Source organism: Sus scrofa, chromosome 8, assembly GCF_000003025.6.
Source record: "Sus scrofa isolate TJ Tabasco breed Duroc chromosome 8, Sscrofa11.1, whole genome shotgun sequence".
NCBI lineage: Eukaryota > Metazoa > Chordata > Mammalia > Artiodactyla > Suidae > Sus > Sus scrofa.
Window position 1 is genome coordinate 33,487,678 of NC_010450.4, and position 20,432 is coordinate 33,508,109.

Here is a 20,432-nt window from a genome sequence, read left to right on the forward strand (position 1 = left end):
GCCTAGGTTAGGTGTCAAATTGGAGCTACAGCTGGGGGCCTACACCACAGCCGCAGCAATGCAGGATCTGAGCTGCATCTGCAACCTACACCATAGCTCAGGGCAACGCTGGGTCCTTAACCCACTGAGCGAGGCCAGGGATCGAACCCGCAACCTCATGGTTCCCAGTAGTTTCCGCTGTGCCATGATGGGAACTCCAGTTTTGACCATATAAATAAGGTGCAGACACTCAGCAATCCCAACATCATGCTTTTACAAAGCAGCTTTTTTGTCTCACAACACTAAGCAAATCATTTAACAATTTCCTTCAGCTGTCACAGATACAAAGCAGCATAGACCCACAGCCAGAATCTATCTACACCAGTGGTTCCAAACAGTGTACATTGTATTCAGCAGAACAAAAGTAATAAGGTATCTTTTAATCTCAGGAAAACAAAACATTTCCACAGCTGTCTGAATATCAAATAAACCACTACACAATAATTAAGTTATTAAAGGGTTTTTTTTTTTTAAAGATACTCTTACTTACATCAAGCGAGCCTTCATTGATAACAATCATTCCCATATTCTTCCTCAGAAGTTTGCAGGAGTGTCCTAGGTCCAAACAGAATAAATTGATTGATATAATTAATTTCTCTAGAGAGAAGACGTAAAGATGTGAAAAACGACAGAACAAAAATTCTAAATTTTACTTATTTTTTAACCGATTGTATTTGATAAAATTAGAATTTTAGCTATTTTATTAGGAGTCACGGCATCAGCTCCTGTCCAGTTTTGCAGGAAGAAATGTTCTTGCTACAAAACAGAACTTGCTCTTGCTTGCTGTGAGAGGGGCAAGAACCCTGATGAACAAGTGTGAAAAGAGATTACAGTAAGGATTCGAAATGTCCTGTGAACTGATAAATGCATGTGGAATGTCCTTCGTGATGACCAACATGAAGGGCAGAAGATGGGCCAGTGGCTGTTATGGGAGAAGGGAGTCGGAGGGCTGTCTGGCTCTCTTGGACCCTCGATCCCGCGACTCTCTCCCTGCCCTTGGATTGTTATCACACCCTCTGCTCTCCTGCCCTCTCTTGCTCTGTGGTGCTTGTTCCAGGGCAAAATCATTCAGCCTACAGCAGCGTGTGGCTGGAGGAAAACAGGTAACCCTGCTGGCTGGTCTCAGACTTAAACCAGTACCATCCACGCTCGCTTCCTTTGTGATCTCATTCCTCCTCAAGGTGTTAAATCCCACCTAAATGCGGACCACCCTGGAACGCCTATCTCCCATTCAGACCTCTGTCCTGAACCCTAGACTCTCACACGCCAGGGCCTACTTAACAGGAGATGCTTAGGTATAAGGCAGGCGTCTCATAAACGTAACATACCCAAACGCAGACTCCTGATCTGCCCCCAGAAAACATGCTCCTCCTTTGGTCTTCCTCATTCTGGTTACTGGCAACTCCATCCTTCAGTTGCCAAGGCTAAAAGAACTTGGAAGTCACCCCTGCTTCCTTTTTTCTCTAATATCCTACATCTAACAAATCAATCAATCCATCAATCAATCCTGTTGGCCCTACCTTCAAAATAAATACAGAACCCAACCATTTCTCACCACCTCTATCTACTGTTAGCACCTGAATTCAAGCCACCACCATGTCTCACCTGGATGAATAGAATAGCCACTGGCCTGCCTCCTTCAGTGTTTGCTTCCTTTGAGTCCATTCTCAGTCTAGGAGCCAGACTGATTCTATCTATCTATCTATCTATCTATCTATCTATCTATCTATCTATCTATCTACCTACCTACCTACCTACCTACTTACCTACTACCTACTACCTATACCTACCTACCTACCTATATTTTTCAATCAGGAATGTCAGATCAAATATACCGTCCAGTGGTTTCCCATCTCACTCAGAGTCAAGGCCAAGTCTGGACTGGAGGCCCCATCCCACCTGCGCTCTGTCCCATGGCTGAACTCTTCTCTTACCTGCTGCTTTTCTGCTCTTTCTCTAGAACAGAGGATAGCTCTCCCGAGTCACCCAAGTGACAAGCTCCCTTTCCTCTCTCTGGTCGTTCCTGAGATGTCACCTTCTCAACAGGTCTTCCTCACCCTCCAATTTAAAGCTGAATCCCTCTGTGTAATGCCCTAGTCTCCCTTTCCTGCTTTATTTTTCTTTGGAGCAATTATTGCCACTGATGGTATTATGTGTTTTTCTCATTTACTTCATTGTCTGCTTTCCAGACTAGGATCTGAGCTCCCCAAGGACAGATTCTGATGTGTTTTGTTCCCTGTTCTTAACTGATGGCTGGCACCATAATCACTTTCTGAATGAATGAACCTCACCTTTCTTCTTCTAGGAACAATTATGACCTAAGATTCTAAAAGTTAAATGTTGCCAGAAACCACTGCCATACTCTCCTCTCCACGGGAACTTTCATGGTGGCCACATACCCTGGATCACCTTGAGAACTGTGTGCTGTCCTCACGCATTGCCCTTGACCTTCACACACATTCTCTTTCTATCACAGTCATGTTGCTTTATCATAGTTGCAATTTCCAGGTCTTCTGATTGTAAAGAATTCTGTATTCTCGTAGGTTTCCTTTCCACTTTGTCTTTAACACCAGTGAGCATTTTCATAATCAAAATGAACAACTGTGTGGCCCTATAGGTTTAAATTTCTTTAGCTAGTTTTTTTTTTTTGTTTTTTTTGTTTGTTTGTTTTGCTAAAAAAATGTTTTTTAGCTAGATGATATTTAGTGACTTTCTAAAAATGGGGTTTCATGGGGTGAATACCTCTGAACATGGTTTCTTCAATTTTGGGAGAGCTTTGTACATAATTTATATCGTTATAACACCCAGAGGCTGAATTGATGTCAGGGTTCAGGGTGCTCAGACAACATACGATCACTGAATTTTGAGGGGAAAAAGTGCTATTTTTTCTTGCATGTTATTGGCACCATAGGCCTCTAGCAGCAAATATTATCTTTCTCTTCTGTTATGGACTGAATTGTGTCCCCACCCCCCATTTATATGTTGGAGCCCCAACCACCAATGTGACTGTATTAGGAAACAGGGTCTTCTTGGGAGTTCCCATCGTGGTGCAGCAGAAACGAATCCGACTAGGAACCATGAGGTTGCGGATTCGATCCCTGGCCTTGCTCAGTGGGTTAAGGATCCGGCGTTGCCGTGAGCTGTGGTGTAGGTTGCAGACACGGCTCGGATCTTGCGTTGCTGTGGCTCTGGCGTAGGCCAGCAGCTACAGCTCTGATTAGACCCCTAGCCTGGGAATCTCCATATGCCACGGGAGCGGCCCTAGCAGAGACAAAGACAAAAAAAAAAAAAAGGAAACAGGGTCTTCTTTAAGGAGTTAACGAATGAGGTTATAAGGGTGAGTGCTAATCCAACAGGATGAGTGTCCTTATAAGAAGAAGACGAAACCCTAGGCACTTTGTGAGAATCCACAGAGCAAAGGCCAGCCAAGGACACATAGAAAGCGGCCACCTGTAAACCAGGAAAGGAGGCTTCAGGAGAGGTAAGCAACCTGCTGACATCTTGATTTGAATTTCCCATCTCCAGGATGGTGAGAAACTAACTTTCTGCTGCTGAAGTTCTCTAACCTGTGGCATTCTATTATGGTAGCCTGAGCTGGCGAACACAACCTCTTTCTTTAAAATTGGAATTAACTGCAGGATGAGTGAAAACTGGCAAAAATCTTAACTTCCTATCTCAGAAATAACCTTTGGACTCATAAACATATGTCAGTATAGAAGCCTGCCATAATCCCAGTCTCCAGACTTTTGCAGACAACTGCAGAAAGGTTACCTGTGTGTGTCCATGATGGATGCAGCATGGAGGTAGGCAGAGATACCAAGGTGAGAGAGGGCATCATGTGGTTGCAAGAGCTAAAGTTTGGCTGTGTGTGTGTGTGTGTGTGTGTAATCACAGCAACTTTAAAGGGGCATGTTGGGGACATTAGTAAATAGATAAACTCAAAGAGATTAAAATAGGGACAGCTCAAAATACCAAATCTCTCAAATCTTTCAAGTCTGTCTTCTAAAATATATCAACATGTTGAAATGCAAAGTTTGACTTAGGTGAATTACCTATGTTAATGGCAGTTTCTTGCTTGTCTCCTGTAAGGATCCAGATTTTTATGTCTGCTTTCATTAGAGTTTCTATGGTTTCAGGCACTTGATCTTGTAATTTGTCCTCAATGGCTGTAGCTCCCAGTAGCTGAAGATTCTGAAGAAAAAGAGTGGCAAAATTAAAAACAAACAAACAAACAAACAAACACCAGTTTAGATTCTTTAAGAACAAAATGTTGAAGTGTATACACATTTTAAAATCAGAGACTTGGAATTCCCGTTGTGGCTCAGTGTAACAAACCTGAATAGTATCCATAAGGATGTGGGTTCAATCCCTGGCCTTGCTCAGTGGGTGAAGGATCCAGCATTACCGTGAGCTGTGGTGTAGGTCACAGATGTGGCTCCGATGCTGCATGCTGTGGCTGTGGTATAGGCTGGCAGCTGCAGCACTGATTCTACCCATAGCCTGGGAGCCTCCATAAGCCACAGGGGTGGCCCTAAAAAGCAAAAATAAATCAAATCAAATCAAAACAATCAGAGACTAACTGATAATTCATGGATTTGGTATAAATTCCAACTATGTTGTTGAGTTTTCTCTTTTGAGGGTGCCTAACTTTCATCCAGTACTTCTGGCAGGAGACTGAGGCTCTCAGTCTTCCCTGACTCTTCCTAAGGTAAGGAACTGAGTCTAAAACACACATAATACACATAGAAGAGGGAAATCAAAAACAGTTAAAAAGAGCAGGCAGCTATGAGGAAAAAAATAAAGACAAAAACTATGGACGCTCACTCTAGTGAGAATGGACCTGTTTGCAAAAGGGTGACATTATATGTTGACACTATTAAATGGTCATTTGATGCAGTGTCTGGAAATGGCGATGTACAACTGAGAAAGGATGAAGAAAGAAGCAGTAAACGAAGTGATGGCGTTAGTGGCTGCAGAAAGAGCAGGTGCAGTGTTCTGCACGTGCTTGCATGTTTGTGTAGAGGAAGGTCAGAGTTCATTAAAGATCTCTTGCTTATCTTTCACACAAGACCAAACATAGCCAAAATGTTGGGTGGAAAGCTGTTCTCATCTCTCACAACGAAGAAGCCTTTCTCATCATCCTCAATGGAAGGGGAAAAAAGACAACAATCTCTTGGCTATGAGAAAACCTGGCTTTACCCCCAGATGGAAACAGGTGATGGTGTTCTTGGTCCTGGACACACGGGAAAGTGCGGTGATGGCCTAAGATTCCAATCTTTCTCTCCACCACGTGACCAGGCACTGCCACTAGTTGGGTATCCTTCCCAGCAGTGTTCTGCAAGCCACAACCAACTGACTCTCGGTCTTAGCCGCTTTCCCCATAACCTAACCTCCCCATAACCTAACCTAACCTCGTATCCGCTTTCCCCATAATGTAACCTCCTCTTCCCCATAACCTAACCTCTCGGTCTTAACCGCGTTCCTCATGATCTGCTTCGGTGTTTATCCTTCTTCTCAACCACCTTCTCCCTTCTTGCCTACAGTAAAATATCTATACATTTATAAGTACATAAATATATATTATATATTTTATATATAGCTTCATCTGATATATATATATATATAAGGACAGAATGGATACAAGGGAAATTATTGCAAAGGACAACGTCTGAGTTGGTAAGAGCAAAGAAGGCGTTCTGCTTTCTATTTTTTTCTCTAACATTAAGCCCTATTTATTTTTCACTGAAACACAAGTCTAAAAATAGCCCCACGTCCTGGTAGGCATGGAAAATAAAGTTAAATATCTACATAAACACGTAAGAGTGAGTGTGTGTATAACAGATGAGTGTATTACTTAGGAATGTTTTTGGCTATAAATAATAGAAAAACCTAACTCAAGTGGCTTAAATAAAGATTCTGCATTTTGTACATCATTAATGTTGAAGTGGGTAGTTGTGGGTATAATATTGTTGGCTTGACCATATTTCCACTCATTCCAAGATCTCTCTCCATGTCTCAGGGGAGTGTCACAGCTTGAATTATAACAGCCACCTGAAGACAAGAAAAGGTGGTAAAACCAACTGAATCCACATCTTCTATGAAAAGCAAAAAGGTTTCTAAGAGTCCTCAGCATATTTCCAAATATAGTGAAATGGCCAGATGGTAAAACCTGGCTTCCCTAACTATTAGTGTTTCGCTTTTCCAGGCTCCTTGGTGGCGGTGGCAATACAGAGGTGGCTGGAAATAGGTGTTAAATTAGCCAGCCTTCAGTCTCTGCCACAATGCTTAAAGAGATGGGCATGCATAGGCTTTAGTGTTTGTATATACATGTCTGTTACGTGTTGACATGTGTAGGTATGTGTATAGATTCACACACATTCCCCACTGCCCTGCCTAGTGAAACTTGGCTCATCCTGTGAGTCCAAACTCAAAGCTATGCTTCTTTGAACCTATTACCTTTAGAAATGGATAAGCAATGTGGTCCTACTGTATAGCACAGGGAATGATATCCAGTCTCTTGGGATAGACCGTGATGGTAGATAATGTAAGAAAGGAAATATATATATAGGGTGTGTGTGTGTGTGGTGTGTGTCACTTTTCTATATAGCAGAAATGGGCACACCACTGGAAATCAACTATACTCTAATAAAAAAATTTCTTTTAAAAAGCTACTGTTTCTTTGACATTTTCCTTTACTTCTTAAAACAAAATTTACCCTCTGGGAGTTCCATCATGGCTCAGTGGTTAACGAACCCAACTAGCATCCATGAGGATGTGGGTTTGATCCCTGGCCTCGCTCAGTGGGTTAAGGATCCAGCATTGCCGTGAGCTGTGGTGTAGGTCACAGACGTGGTTCGGATCCCGTGTTGCTGTGGCTGTGGGTAGCTGGTGGCTACAGCTCCAATTCGACCCCTAGCTTGGGAACCTCCAAATGCCATAGGTGTGGCCCTAAAAAAAAAAATTCTCCTCTGCTGTGTTCAAATAGAACTTTGCTCAACTTTACACATCCTTCTTTTTTTTTTTTTTTTTTTTAAATGTCCAGACCTGCAGCATATGGAAGTCCCCAGGCCAGTGGCTGAAGTAGGGCTGCAGCTGTAGGCCTACGTCACAGCCACAGCAATGCCAGATCTGAGCTGCATCTGCAGCCTATGCTGCAGCTTATAGCAACATTAGATTCTTAATCCACTGAGCCAGACCAGGGATCAAACCTGCATCCTCAGAGAGACAAGTTGAGTCCTTAACCAACTGAGTCTCAAGGGGAACTCCTACACATCTTAACATATCATATTGAGATTAGCTATTTAATATATGGCTCTGGTATTTTAGTTCACAGTGATATAACTTGATAGATGATGCAAGGGCGGGGCTTGAACTAAGGTCTCTGGATCCCTTTGGGTCCACAACAGTGCCCCATACAATGGTCAGCTCCTAGTCTCTGCCCCCTAAATGTTGACTGGAGTAAATTAGTGTGTTACGGGCTAGTGTTGACTTCCCTACCCCAATAATATCAAGTAGGAAATCAAAGGAACAAATGCAGCTTCTGCTCTGGATGTAGGCTGAGGTCTCCATCTGGCATGAGAGACCGAAGGGCCCCCTAACCTGGGCGTATTGCCCATAAGAATGCTGGCCTGAGCACTAAGTGCTAACCCAGGGAAGACCCTGTGAGCCCAGGTACACCCAGCAGATCCTGATGCTGAAGGACTCCGTGGAGTCTTTGGTCCCTGGCTACCTACCAAAGTGGATTTTAAGTTGACAAAAGAAAAGTAGGGGCCATGTATTGTTCACCTTTATACCGCATCTCCAGAATGCTGATAGTCAGCGTTTGATGTATTTGCTGAGTGAATGAAATAAAAAAAAAACAAACAAACCCAAATCCAAATGTTATACAGTATTGCTGCAATCTAGACCATTCTGTCTTCAACATATTCTCAATAACTTATGCAGCTGTTAGATACACTTGATGCATGACTTCTCAGTATAGAATACATAAGACAGGAAGGCAAATTTCCTTCTTTAGAAAGATACCCTTATTTTATTATCTTTAATGGGAAGCAGATTGGAAGTCTATCAAAACCTGATGAATAATCATCATCAAGAAGTTCAGGAATGAAAAGGAAGAACAGTTCAGCATCAACGATGCCAATATCACAACTGCTATATTTCAACATTGAGACAATGATTCCAGCAATTCTTTTAGCTACTTTGAGGACATTCATAGCTAAATCATTCTGGCCCCCATCCCAGGGAAGCTCAGGATATGGTTGTGTCCAAATGCTAGATATGTCACAGACATATAGGCTGTAGGTGATCATGACCATAGTTCAGTAATACAGGCTCTCAACATTTTTAAACCAAAAACTATTTTTTGGTAACATGTTTCACAAAAATACCGAGGTAACTAGCTAATGTGAAAGCCCAGGTATGGATATATTAATCAGAAATATATAAACAAGTATACTTGTCTATCTTCTAGATTTTTTTTTTTTTTTTTGCTTTTTAGAGCCGCACTTGCGGCATCTTGTAGTTCTACGCTAAGGGGTAAATGAGCTCAGGAAGTAAACGGGTATGCACTGCTCTGATCACATCTCATAAAAATCAAATGACTCGCTGGGGAGATCACATTGAAAGCATATTTTGAAAAAAGGAAAGCAGCTGGTTTTGCACAGGTAAAAAGGTAACACTTTCCAAACCAGGCGAACATTATATAAAATAGCAAAGATATTAAGGCCATCAATGTATATGCCGAGAAAAGCTAGAAGTAGGTTTCCTTGGGGTATGTTGGTGGCTATGATAACAAGAATTTCTAAAAATGAGAATGAAATCTTTCTGAATGTTCAGGAAAACTGCAGTAGGTCTACGTTGATGCCTGCAAAAGAAAACCCGTGTTTGAAAGCCTGTTTATTTTCCCTTTATCCTAAGAGCGCCTCTTACTAATTTCTTAAAGCATTTAACTAAGAAATTTCAGTGGAAAGCCCTGCAGCCTTCCTTCCTTTGGCCCTGGTGTCATTTATTGTGAGATTAGATCTTGAATGACATGCTGTTCTGCCTCTGGAAGTTAATATTTCAGCTACATAACGATCACTAGGAAAAAAGATTTGAACTTTACGTGCTTTTCTTGATCATAACACAAGAGTGGTTAGGCCGTAATCAATTTCATCCCAAACATGTATTACCTTACACAGATGGCCACTAATGGTCACTATGGGAATTACATATTCAGCAAGTGTTGAAACGTGATAAAATTCCCATAGCGTTTATGGAATTAAAAAAAAAAAAACCCTCTGAGCAGTAATTTTACTTTCAAAATGTCACTGTGCCAAAAGTTATAAAGGTTTCAGTGGATGCCTCTTTGACATAATATAGATTTAGTTATCACTGAAAAAAATTATGAATAATATTTATTTACCTAGGAAAGCCTTCAATAATCTTATTTTCTCTTTTAGAAGTTCATAATGTATGTAGAGGTTCTAAAAAGGGGTATAAATGTAAAATTTCTCTCCTTGAGACGATAAAAAGCTTCATGCAGAGCATTTAAAAACTGTATGATAAAACATATTAGGATAGATTTAGAAACTGCGTTTTTCCCCAATACATGTATATTTGGCTAAATAACAGAACCTCAAAATGACCTGTTTCCACATGAGCAAATATCATGTCATGGCTTAAATTAGTTCACATTTTAAAAAAGCTTGTGATGCGTCCCTAAATGAGAAAAAGCATAATCATCAACTTGGGCTTCTGATTACAGAAGTTTGGCAGAAGTTTCTTTAAAAGCAAAATAAATAAATAATACTGGTAAACAAAGTTGTATCACTGGAGTAAATACGGATAAGTACCAGTAACATTTGGTAAACTACCTCAATATGAACTAAGATTGTGAGCAGAAGATGAAGAAATATTTCCTTAGCAGAGAAACATTTGATACTGCTAAGTGCTATACATGGATTCATTCAGGTAATAGCTTCAAGGAGGCTCAGTCGATTATGTAAGGTCACACTGGGGAGCCGCTGAGCTAGGATGGTGAGAACAAAACACCAAGAATCAATACACACCCAAGGCAGTGAATGGGAAGTAAAACTGAGGTTAAATGAAAGTTAGAATTTTTTTGTTAAGTCATCCGATTTTTAAACATTTGTCTCTCTTCGGTTTTTAGTAATACTCTCTTCCTATGAATAAGTTTCAGCCTCAGTCCTGGGGTGCTCCTGCCAGGTGCACCTGCTTCCTGTTTCTACCTGCAGGCCCCAGACTCCCACTTTGGGACTGGCTCCCTTCCTAACACACATGCGTGCCTGTGTTCATTCACTCACAAATACACACTGAGTGGGTAGTCCTGGGCAAGGGGTGGGGCACAACCTTAGCCCCTTCCTTCTTGGAAGACCTATTTAGAATCCATTCTTGGGATTCCTCCCTGCCTTGTTTCCTGACTGTACCCTCTTGCCTTTTATTGGTGTCTGTTTCTCCTGGACTCTGCTGCCTGGCTGTCATCAAGCCCCAGGACCAGCAATGGAGAGCACTGGTCTTCAGATGTACCTGAAGGGGTTATTACAAGGAATTATGCAATGATGACAATGCTGCTGGTTTGAGGATTTAATTGCTTATCTTGAGCAAGGTTGACACACTTTTTTGGTGACTATTTTACAGCGAGCGTCATGTATCCTGTGCTGCGATTACTTACTTCTGTCATTGTAGCATGAAAGTAGCCAATCTATAAATAAATGGGTGGAGCTATGCTCCAGAAAAACTTTACCTATAAAAATCAGTGGTGAATGTGGCCCTCTGCTGGAGTTTGCAGAGTCTTGATGTAGAATACTGATGAGCAGCCCATTTCTGCACAGGGCCCCATCCTGACTGATTGCTCTCGATAGTTCCTTGGTCAACTCTGACCCTTCTTTCTTAGCCTGGCCTCAGATCCTCTGGCCCCAGTGTTCTCCCCTCTCCTTGCAATCCCAACCTCCAGACAAAGCCTTTCAACTGTGATATACAATTACCATCAGAGAGAAACAAGGCTCTTGCCAAATAATCACACAACTATATGCTATACACTATCTTAAAAGCAAACACACAATTTTCTGTGAGGACAAAAGATAAACACAGGAAATAAGTATTTTCTTAGTCTGGGTGGCTCAAAAGACTCATCCAACACAAGTTAACATTTGACCTTAAATCCTAAACGAAGAATTAAGAGTGAGACAAGCACTCTGGAGAGGTGGGGAGAGATGGAGGAAGGAATCCCAAACAGAAGAAAGCACTTGTGCAAAGACAGAGGTATGCGAAAGCATATTGTGCTTGAGAAGCCGCCATTTAGTCAATATGGAACCGATAAACGAAGCAAAGGGTGTGGTGATTTAAGCAATACCCATTTAATGGGGCTGTTCTGAGGATAAAATTGCACCAGTCATCTCAAACTTTGAGGAGTAAGCTAAGAAAAGGATGAGCCTGGAAAAGCTGGCAGGGAATGGAAATCGAAGGGCTGTGTTTCAGGCTGGAGATTCCAAAGGCGAGGGGCACCTGGGGAGGAATTTTAGAAGGGGAGGGATAGTCATATTTATGATTCAGAAAGTTCACCGGGGGTTCGCTGGAGCTGGACTGGGAAGAATGGAGGGTGCAAGACCAGGTCAGGGGCCATGGCAGTCATCACGCTCCTTAGCTGTAAAATATGCTACATCTGGAATACAGAGGCCCTGGTGACATGGGGTGCTCAGAGCCATGCTACCAGGCGGGCTCTTGGGGACTGCTGTCTCTTTGTTCTGCATTCACGCCTGTGCTTCTCTCCTCAACAGCTCTATGCACAGGATAAAAGGGTCTCATGTAACAGCAGAGAATCTCATACCTCTGTCCTTCGAGTTTAAGCAGGGCTAAAGCCCATGGAGACTAAGGGCATGAGATCATTGGCAGGGCTCACTGGCCTGTTTCTGGAGAAATCATGCAACCAAGGCCAAGACGTCGGTATTAACTCGGTGCTCCCTGAACCACAGAGCTCCTATTTGAATTCTCACACAGCCAAGGGCTTCCCAAATAAGGTCAGAATTCACACACCCCGCTGAAGAGAATCAGGATTTGAGAGGCAATGGGGTGTAGCCGCAAAAACAACACATTCATCTTATCTGAGTGAGAAGACAGCAAAACCCAGTGCGGAAAGTCTACAGCAAAGCATTCATAATAAGGAAACTATCAGCCAGAAAGGAGAAGCGTGTGATTAGACATCTAAGGGAACATTAAGTACCTTTTTTTTGGTCTTTTTTTGCCTTTTCTAGGGCCGCTCCCACAGCATATGGAGGTTCCCAGGCTGGGGTCCAATCGGAGATGGAACCGCCAGCCTACACCACAGCTCACGGCAACACCGGATCCCTAAGCCACTAAGCAAGGCCAGGGATGGAACCTGCAACCTCATGGTTCCTAGTCAGATTCGTTAACCATGGAGCCACGACGGGAACTCCGAGGGGAACATTAAGTACTTTCAATGAGACGACTCTACTGATGCGTTAAGAGAAAAATCAGGAAAAACAGAGTCCCATCTGCACTGATGCTTGTCCTGAGCAAGCGATGCCTCCCAACCCCAAGTGAGATCTCATGATCACTCGACTACACACGTGGTTACATTTTATTTTTCAAGCTGCCAGTGTTTTACACACATGCCTGGTTTCTCCTAAACCATGCTGGCAGAATAACATATGGGTTATTAACATGGGGTTTGGAATTAAGACCGAACTGGGATTAGAATCCCTGTTCTGCCAACTACTGAGTATGTGTCCTTCAACAAAAAACTTACCTAAGAATTCCTACATCAGCCTGATAAGGCTAATAATATGGATGTAACAGAGCTGTTTGGAGGATAAAGGTAGATCTCTTTTCTCCAACTTTTTTTTTTTGAGTAGTAAGGTAGGAAAAAATGTTAAGTACTTACTTAAGACCTAGGTATGTCAATTTTTTTAAACATTTACTTTGTTAATACTAATAAATTATATATACTGCAGAATGCAAAAATAAATTGTAAAAAAGATGAGATAAAATACAAGTAGAGGAGTTCCCTGGTGGCCAAGCAGTTAAGGATCTGACATTGTCACTGCTTTGGTATGGGTTGGATCCCTGGTCCAGGAATTTTTGTACACCTCTGGCACAGCCAAAAAAAAAAAAGAAAAAAAAAAAAGAAAAAAGAGAAAAAGAAAAAGAAAAAAGAAATATAAGTAGAAAGAGAAGTTGTAACATTTGTTTTTTTGCTCACCCCAACAGTTCACCTTGTACCCACCCCCATTTTAGAGGCCCTGGAATTAAACAATCAAGGCACAGAGCAGAGGACCTGGAGCTGAGAAAGGGCTCCAAAATTGTCAGGTCTTCTCAGGAGATAAGCTGGCAGACTGCATATGTTCTTAAGAAACAGTAAAACAGGAAACTACTGGAATTTGAGACCACAAAATCACCAGTACATCATGTAAATTTTCATCTAGTACATTTCAGTTTTTAGTATAAACAAAAGTGATATTGGCAGCTACTAAGAATAGAAAGGGGTGCTTTCTCTGAAAGAGCATTCAATTGGAATACAGAAGTTACTATGAATTTGGCAGCCATAAATGTTCACGAAAAGTTCTGTTTTTCATTAAGTTTTATATTTCTCTAGGAATCCTTTAAGCCACATGTTGGGAAGGGTGCTGGACTGCTGTTAGTCACACTGGCTGTGAGGGTTGATCTACATTACGTCGCATGAAGGCAGTCTTTAAAAAAAAAAAAAAAATCCCAGAGGGAGTTCCCATCGTGGCACAGTGGTTAACGAATCTGACTAGGAATCATGAGGTTGCGGGTTGATCCCTGGCCTTGCTCAGTGGGTTAAGGATCCGGCGTTGCTGTGAGCTGTGGTGTAGTTGGCAGACACGGCTCAGATCCTGCGTTGCTGTGGCTGTGGTGTAGGCCGGCGGCAACAGCTCCGATTCCACCCCTAGGCTAGGAACCTCCATATGCCGAGGGAGCGGCCCAAGAAATGGCAAAAAGACCAAAAAAAAAATCCCAGAAATGTCAACCACAGTTGGGGGCGGAATCAAGGAAATAATGTAAAAGAGATCACTAATTCACTGCCCTGTCTCAGTGCCTATGGCAGGGCCCAGGGTGCTCAGGCCAGTCTGGAATGGCATCTTCCAGGGTTCAAGTTCACTGCCCCTCTCCCAGCACTGGAAGGAAGACAGGGGTCTTCTCATCCTTTTCCCCTGCTGCATGGACACCCCCGCCCCCTCAGCAGGGCCTGACATCTGACAACTGCAGAGGCTTTGCTGTTGAATCTTTCCAACCTCCCCCATTCACACGTTAAATAACTTGGAAGATGGGTTTTTCAAAGGACTGAAAGTTTCTAACAAATGCATTCGTTAAAACCACTGGCTGCCTTCTCTGCACATCCCTAAAGCAGTCCTTAGTAGTCCTTAGTGACAATACATTTGAAATCAGCATCCTTGAAGTGCAGAAAACATGGACTATGTGGGTAAGAGAAGGCAGGCTTTCATTAAGCAAGCAATTACTAAGTCAGTTTAGCCTTCGACTTCATTATTTAACTGAATCATTTATTTACTCATCAAATAATTATTCAGTGATTAATACAGGCCAGAGAGGCAGGTCATGGAGATACAGAGATGAATTTGATAAAAATGGTCCCTCTTCTCATGAGGCTTCAACCTAGTGGAACATATATATGAATTGTGAATTACAAAATCTGTGTATTTAAGACACAGTGTTGCTATCTGACTCAAAAGGGGGCTAGATGCCGCCAGAATTATAGCTTTCTGATTACTCCTAAGTTAAAAAATCATCTTCTCTGACCCAAATTAATTAAAAAAAAAAACTTTAGCAGATAAAAGTATTGGGTAAGTTTTCATTTTTTAAAAAAAGCGTATTTTGCAATCTATGCCTCATAAGAAGAGAAGAAGAAACAGTTTCATCACCAGGGGAATACTGTTTCAATCACTGCCCAATCCAGACAGGTACTGCATCTCACTCTGTTTTCTGTAATGCTCAAGATATTCTGCTTTCATAAACATCAGAAGTGATGTGAAGGTAATTTATGCAATGCTAAGATATAATTGCATTTTCCTATTGAAGCAAATAAATATAAAATTTTTTCAAAGACTCTATTTACCTTCTGAAGGCATACCTTCATATTTCAACCAATGGTTTAATTATAAAAATCTCCCCCCATAAGGTAAGATCAGAGTCCTCTGTTCTACTAATTTTCAAAGGAACCCAGAAGCAGCGTATGAATATGAGGCAAAAAATTTATGTCTTAGAAATAAATGTGAAGTGGCAGATCAAAGAAGAGGAGAAATTTCAGAGAAGCAAGTGTTAATAAAGCATAAAGCTTCTTAATTATTGTTACTTACTTGCAATTTTTTCCCTGACCAAATGCAAATAAATGAATTCTTAATTTTAAAAATCATCTGATATTTAAAAATATAGACCAACAGGGTAAGTGGTTTTAAAATCTAAAATTACAAGTCCAAATACATTGTCTTTGAAAAGAAAAGGCTAACGAAGGTAAAACAACAGGTCAAGTGCATTGACTGACAGAATGAAACAAGTGCAAATTCTCACAAGTGGTGACGAAGAGAGACAAAGAGGTGTCTGTGTCCACAGAACTCAAGTGATGCTACAATTCTCTTCCTCAAACTGGGTCGAGACAACGCAAGTATCTGATGTGATTCTGATAATCCCTGTTGCATTTTAACTAGGTGAATTTTCTTGGTCCTGAACGATTTGGGCTTCCTGATAATAAATGTCACCTTCTTGACCTTTATTTAGTAATAGAAAAGAGATATTTCAGAAACACCTTGAGGAGTTCCCGTTGTGGTGCAGTGGTTAATGAATCCGACTAGGAACCATGAGGTTGCGGGTTTGATTCCTGGCCTTGCTCAGTGGGTTAACGATCCGGCATTGCCGTGAGCTGTGGTGTAGGCTGCAGACTCGGCTCGGATCCGGTGTTGCTGTGGCTCTGGCGTAGGCTGGCAGCTACAGCTCCAATTAGACCCCTAGCCTGGGAACCTCCGTATGCCGCGGGAGAGGCCCAAGAAATGGCAAAAAGACAAAAATAAATAAATAAATAAAATAAAATAAAATAAATAAAATAAAGGGATCGCCATTTAGTTTAAAAAAAAAAAAAAGAAACATCTTGAAACAACGCATAGCATTAGAACTGATTTTTTTTTTTTTGAATCCTGAAGCGTTTACCACCTGAATGCAAGTGTTGGAGCCCAAACTGTACAACCTTGTGGCAGAGATGTTGATGCTATTTTATGGATGAAGGTAAAAGTCCTAAATACTCTAAATGTGACTATCCTGGGGGAGAGCCCTATCTGGGGCACTTTTTCAAATCTTCCACCTCCTCTCTCCTGTCATTTACCCAGGAAGTGAAGGGGGCATTCGAGCGCTCAGATGTGCTGGGTACAAGAGTAACAAAGCACTGTGCCAAGGGACAGATGTCATTAGCTGCTTGGACCTTCCTGGCCTATCTGGATATGTTTTCAGCCTAGGCTAGGAATTACAGTCTCCGAGGGAAAAAGGCTCTAACTAAATTCTGAAGCTGAATTACTTGTCTGAGCAAACGCTGGAGGGATAGCACAGAGAATAGGGTTTAAAAGGACACTCTTCATCATAACATTTCACTTATTTTGTGACATATTAAAAATGCATCCCTGTTTTCAGGAAAAGCTCTCCAAATCTTTCACATTTTGAATAGTCTTTAATGTAATGCCATTAAGGGGTCAATGGCATTTTGCATCAGTAATTCGAGTATGTCCAGAAACATCTTGTATATGACCATAGATGGTCCATGTTTTGCTGAAAAGTGTGGGAAAATGCCTGTAGTAATTTGGAGAAGCACCTTTTCTAAAAGTTTCACACACAGATGGAATTTTATCTTGTTTCCAAACTGTGCTCCATGGGGCCCCAGAGTCCTGAAATGGATCATGCTGAGGGCAAGGGTCTGAGTGGAGGACCAATTAGGGGCTTCTCTCTACTCCTTCACTTGCTAAGCAGAGCAGCTCTGCTTTTGTATATTACATATACATATGTAATATATCATGTAATATTGTATAATATATATCACACACAATATATATACTTATATATTATATATACTAATTTTGTGATAATTATGCACAAAGTTATATACAAAATTATATAATAACATAATATACAAAATATATGTATGTATATTCAGACAATATTTCATTTGGAAATGGGTTCTGCTCTAAAAAAAAGAGACTTGAAAACCACTCAGTTTAAAGTCACTCTCTTACATGCTAAATATAATATTGTGGTTTATACAGAAAATAGATCCCAATTACGTAAAAAATAGACTACATGATAGACAAACTCATTTAAAGCAGCGAGAAGGAAGCCAAAATGGATGAGCCTAGGACTATGACAACTGAATTGAGAATTGAGATGACAGGCAGGCAGACGCTGTGCTGACACCTTGAAACCCACCTGACTAGGATGTATGGTCACAGCACCCCCCTAACCCCAGGAACACTAGCCCCAGCTATTTGAACAAAGAATAGATGCTCAGACCAAGGAACCAGACGTGCTCTCGCCCAGGCTCTAGATCTATGAAAAACCCCACAGCCCTCAAATGATCAGAGCTGGGAAGATTATTATTCAGAAAAACAGATTTTAGTTGCAGAGATCCCCTCAATGTCATTGTGCCTATTATTTTTCTTTTAAAGACACCTCAGCTCGCCTTTAACTGGTAAAATAATCTTGGAGGCTCATTTCAAAAGTTACCACCTCTCTGAAAGCTTCCTTTGGTCCAAGTCTGTGGGTCACTCCTAGATTTCCTGGAGGAATTAGTTCTGACCATGACCACTTCCTTAGCTGTGCATCCCTGATACCTAGCATCTATTAACCACTTAATGAAATGTAACTAAGCTAATAACTGAAATAAACTATGTTTTCAGTGGTAGGGATGGATGTAGAAAATCAGTCCTTATTGGAACATGCTGGTTGGACAAGGGAACTAATTTCTTCACCTGATTTTTCAATAAAAATTAGCATGGCTCATCACAAAGTAAAGAGAATTAGCTATAAATTCTCTTTTTCATTTATTTTAGGAAAGAGGTAGTCATAAAGGAAGCCTCTGTATCTGTAAACTAAAAATACACACATACACATAATGGGTTTCCCCAGGCAACTTAAATTTCAATGTGACTCACGATCGCCATCTGCTGGGAGAAAGGCTGAACATCTACCTTAGTGACGGAAGTCAAAATTTAGTAACAGATATGAAACACACAAACACACACAACTGTTAAACCTATAAAATCAAATCTATAAACTTTAGGATGTTCACAGCAAAAATTTTAAGCACATTAAACATTCAACTCCAGAATTTGCTACAGCATGCTTCAAGTAAGAAACAAAATTTAATGGTTAGAATTCATTTAATTTTTTTTTTTTTTTTTGGTCATTCTAGGGCCACGCCTGCGGCATACGGAGGTTCCCAGGCTAGGGGTCCAATCGGAGCTGTTGCTGCTGGCCTACGCCAGAGCCACAGCAACACGGGATCTGAGCCGCGTCTGCGACCTACACCACAGCTCACAGCAACGACGGATCCTTAACCCACTGAGCAAGGCCAGGGATCGAACCCATAACCTCATGGTTCCTAGTCGGATTCGTTAACCACTGAGCCACAACGGGAACTCCTAAAATATTTTTATAGTCAGTTATTATACATTAGTTCTAGCATTGCCACAGGGGAAACAGGCTAGATTATGTTCAGGCTGTGTAGGAAAGGAGATAGTAGAAAAAGAATCATTTCCAAACAGATTAATTTTTTTTTAATGTCAGTCACAAAAGAGTAAGAAAAGCCAAAGATTAAAAATCAATACCGTTAATGCTGCTTCAAAACAATACATGACTTTGGCTGGAGATACTGAAACAGATTATGGTCAGGGCCTCATAAACAAAGTATTATTTTATTTAACTACATAATATCCCAAAGATGTGATCACATATAAGCATGTTAGAAAAGAAAGGGAGAGGGAGAGGAAGTCAGTAAGTGGATTGATAACAGGTCCCTGCGGTGTGGGCACATCTTAAATTGGTGATGGTGGAGGTGGTGGGGTTTATCAAGTTGGAAAGTATCAAACGTGCTATCATGAGCCTTCTGGGAAATAAGGAGGACACAAAGTAAGTTCAAATGTAAGGGAGAGAGAAGAAACAAACCAGCTTCTTCTCTTTTTTTTTTTTTTTTGTCTTTTTGTCTTTTTAGGACGACACCGGCGGCATATGGAGGTTCCCAGGCCAGGGGTCCAGTCAGAGCTGCAGCTGCTGGCCTATACCAGAGCCACAGCAACACCAGATCTGAGCCACGTCTGTGACCTACACCACAGCTCATGGCAATGCCAGATCCTTAACCCATGAGCAAGGCCAGGGATGGAACTCGCAACCTCATGGTTCCTAGTTGGATTCGTTTCCACTGCGTCATGACAGGAAGTCCCAAACCAGCTTCTAATGGGATCGCCATCTACTGAGGGGACAGGGGACAGTGTCTGCAGTCACATGGGACAACTGCATAACAGAGAAAAGCGCCCACAGCTGGAGCACCTCACTCCCACAGTATCCAAAAGGGAGGGCATGTGGGGAGAGGAAGGAGGAAAAAGACCAGGGAGGCATCCGTGATGCTGGCTACCATTCCAGACAGGTAGTACCAGGAAGTACATTGTTTGAGAAAGAAGAAGGAAAACCATGTCAGCCTTTTTCACCTGACAGCAAGACCCAGTAAACTGTAGTGAGCAGACAAGCTGGATTCTACGCCTTAGACCCATGAGTGCAGTTGAAGGAATTATATAACTAGGAAGTTATTTAATGCGAAGGTAAAGATTAGAATGAAGATACTTGAGGGGCTGAGAGCATGAACTCTGGAGCCAGAGGGAGAATTCGGGCTCACCCTCTGGGAGCTGAGTAACCTCAGCCACGTTACATAACCTCTCTGGTGCCTTGATTTCTTCATCTGCACAGCTCGGTAATTAACAGCACCTCCCTCAAAGGGATGCTGTGGAGATTAAACAGGTTAATAGACTCGGGTGCTACAAACAGCCCTCGGCAGCGAAGGACAACGTAAAAATGTTTGCTAGTCTTCATGCAGGAGGCAAGACCTCTTGCTATTTATGTACTTTCAGCCATAGTGTATCCATCACTTTTTGGCTGAACAGCCTTGGTTCCTCTACCAGTAAAATGAGGATATTTACAGTCGTGGCAGAAATGCTGAAGGTACGTAAGTGAACAACGGCCAGGTCTAAGCACTGCACGGTTCACGTATACATTTTTTACTATTCATATGGCGTCACACAAGCTGTATATTTATTATGTTATTTGCTATTACACATTATATGCCTTTACCACCTGTATGTACACATGCA

General features: G+C 41.7%; 1 protein-coding gene across 1 annotated transcript in view; it reads right to left on the reverse strand.

Moving 5' to 3' along the window:
• ATP8A1 (ATPase phospholipid transporting 8A1) overlaps window positions 1-20,432 on the reverse strand; it is a 252,807-nt gene that overhangs the window by 103,185 nt on the left and 129,190 nt on the right. Inside the window, 2 exon segments of the mRNA XM_021101159.1 lie at window positions 530-594; window positions 4,092-4,230. Of these exon segments, the coding sequence (XP_020956818.1) occupies window positions 530-594; window positions 4,092-4,230 (204 nt within the window).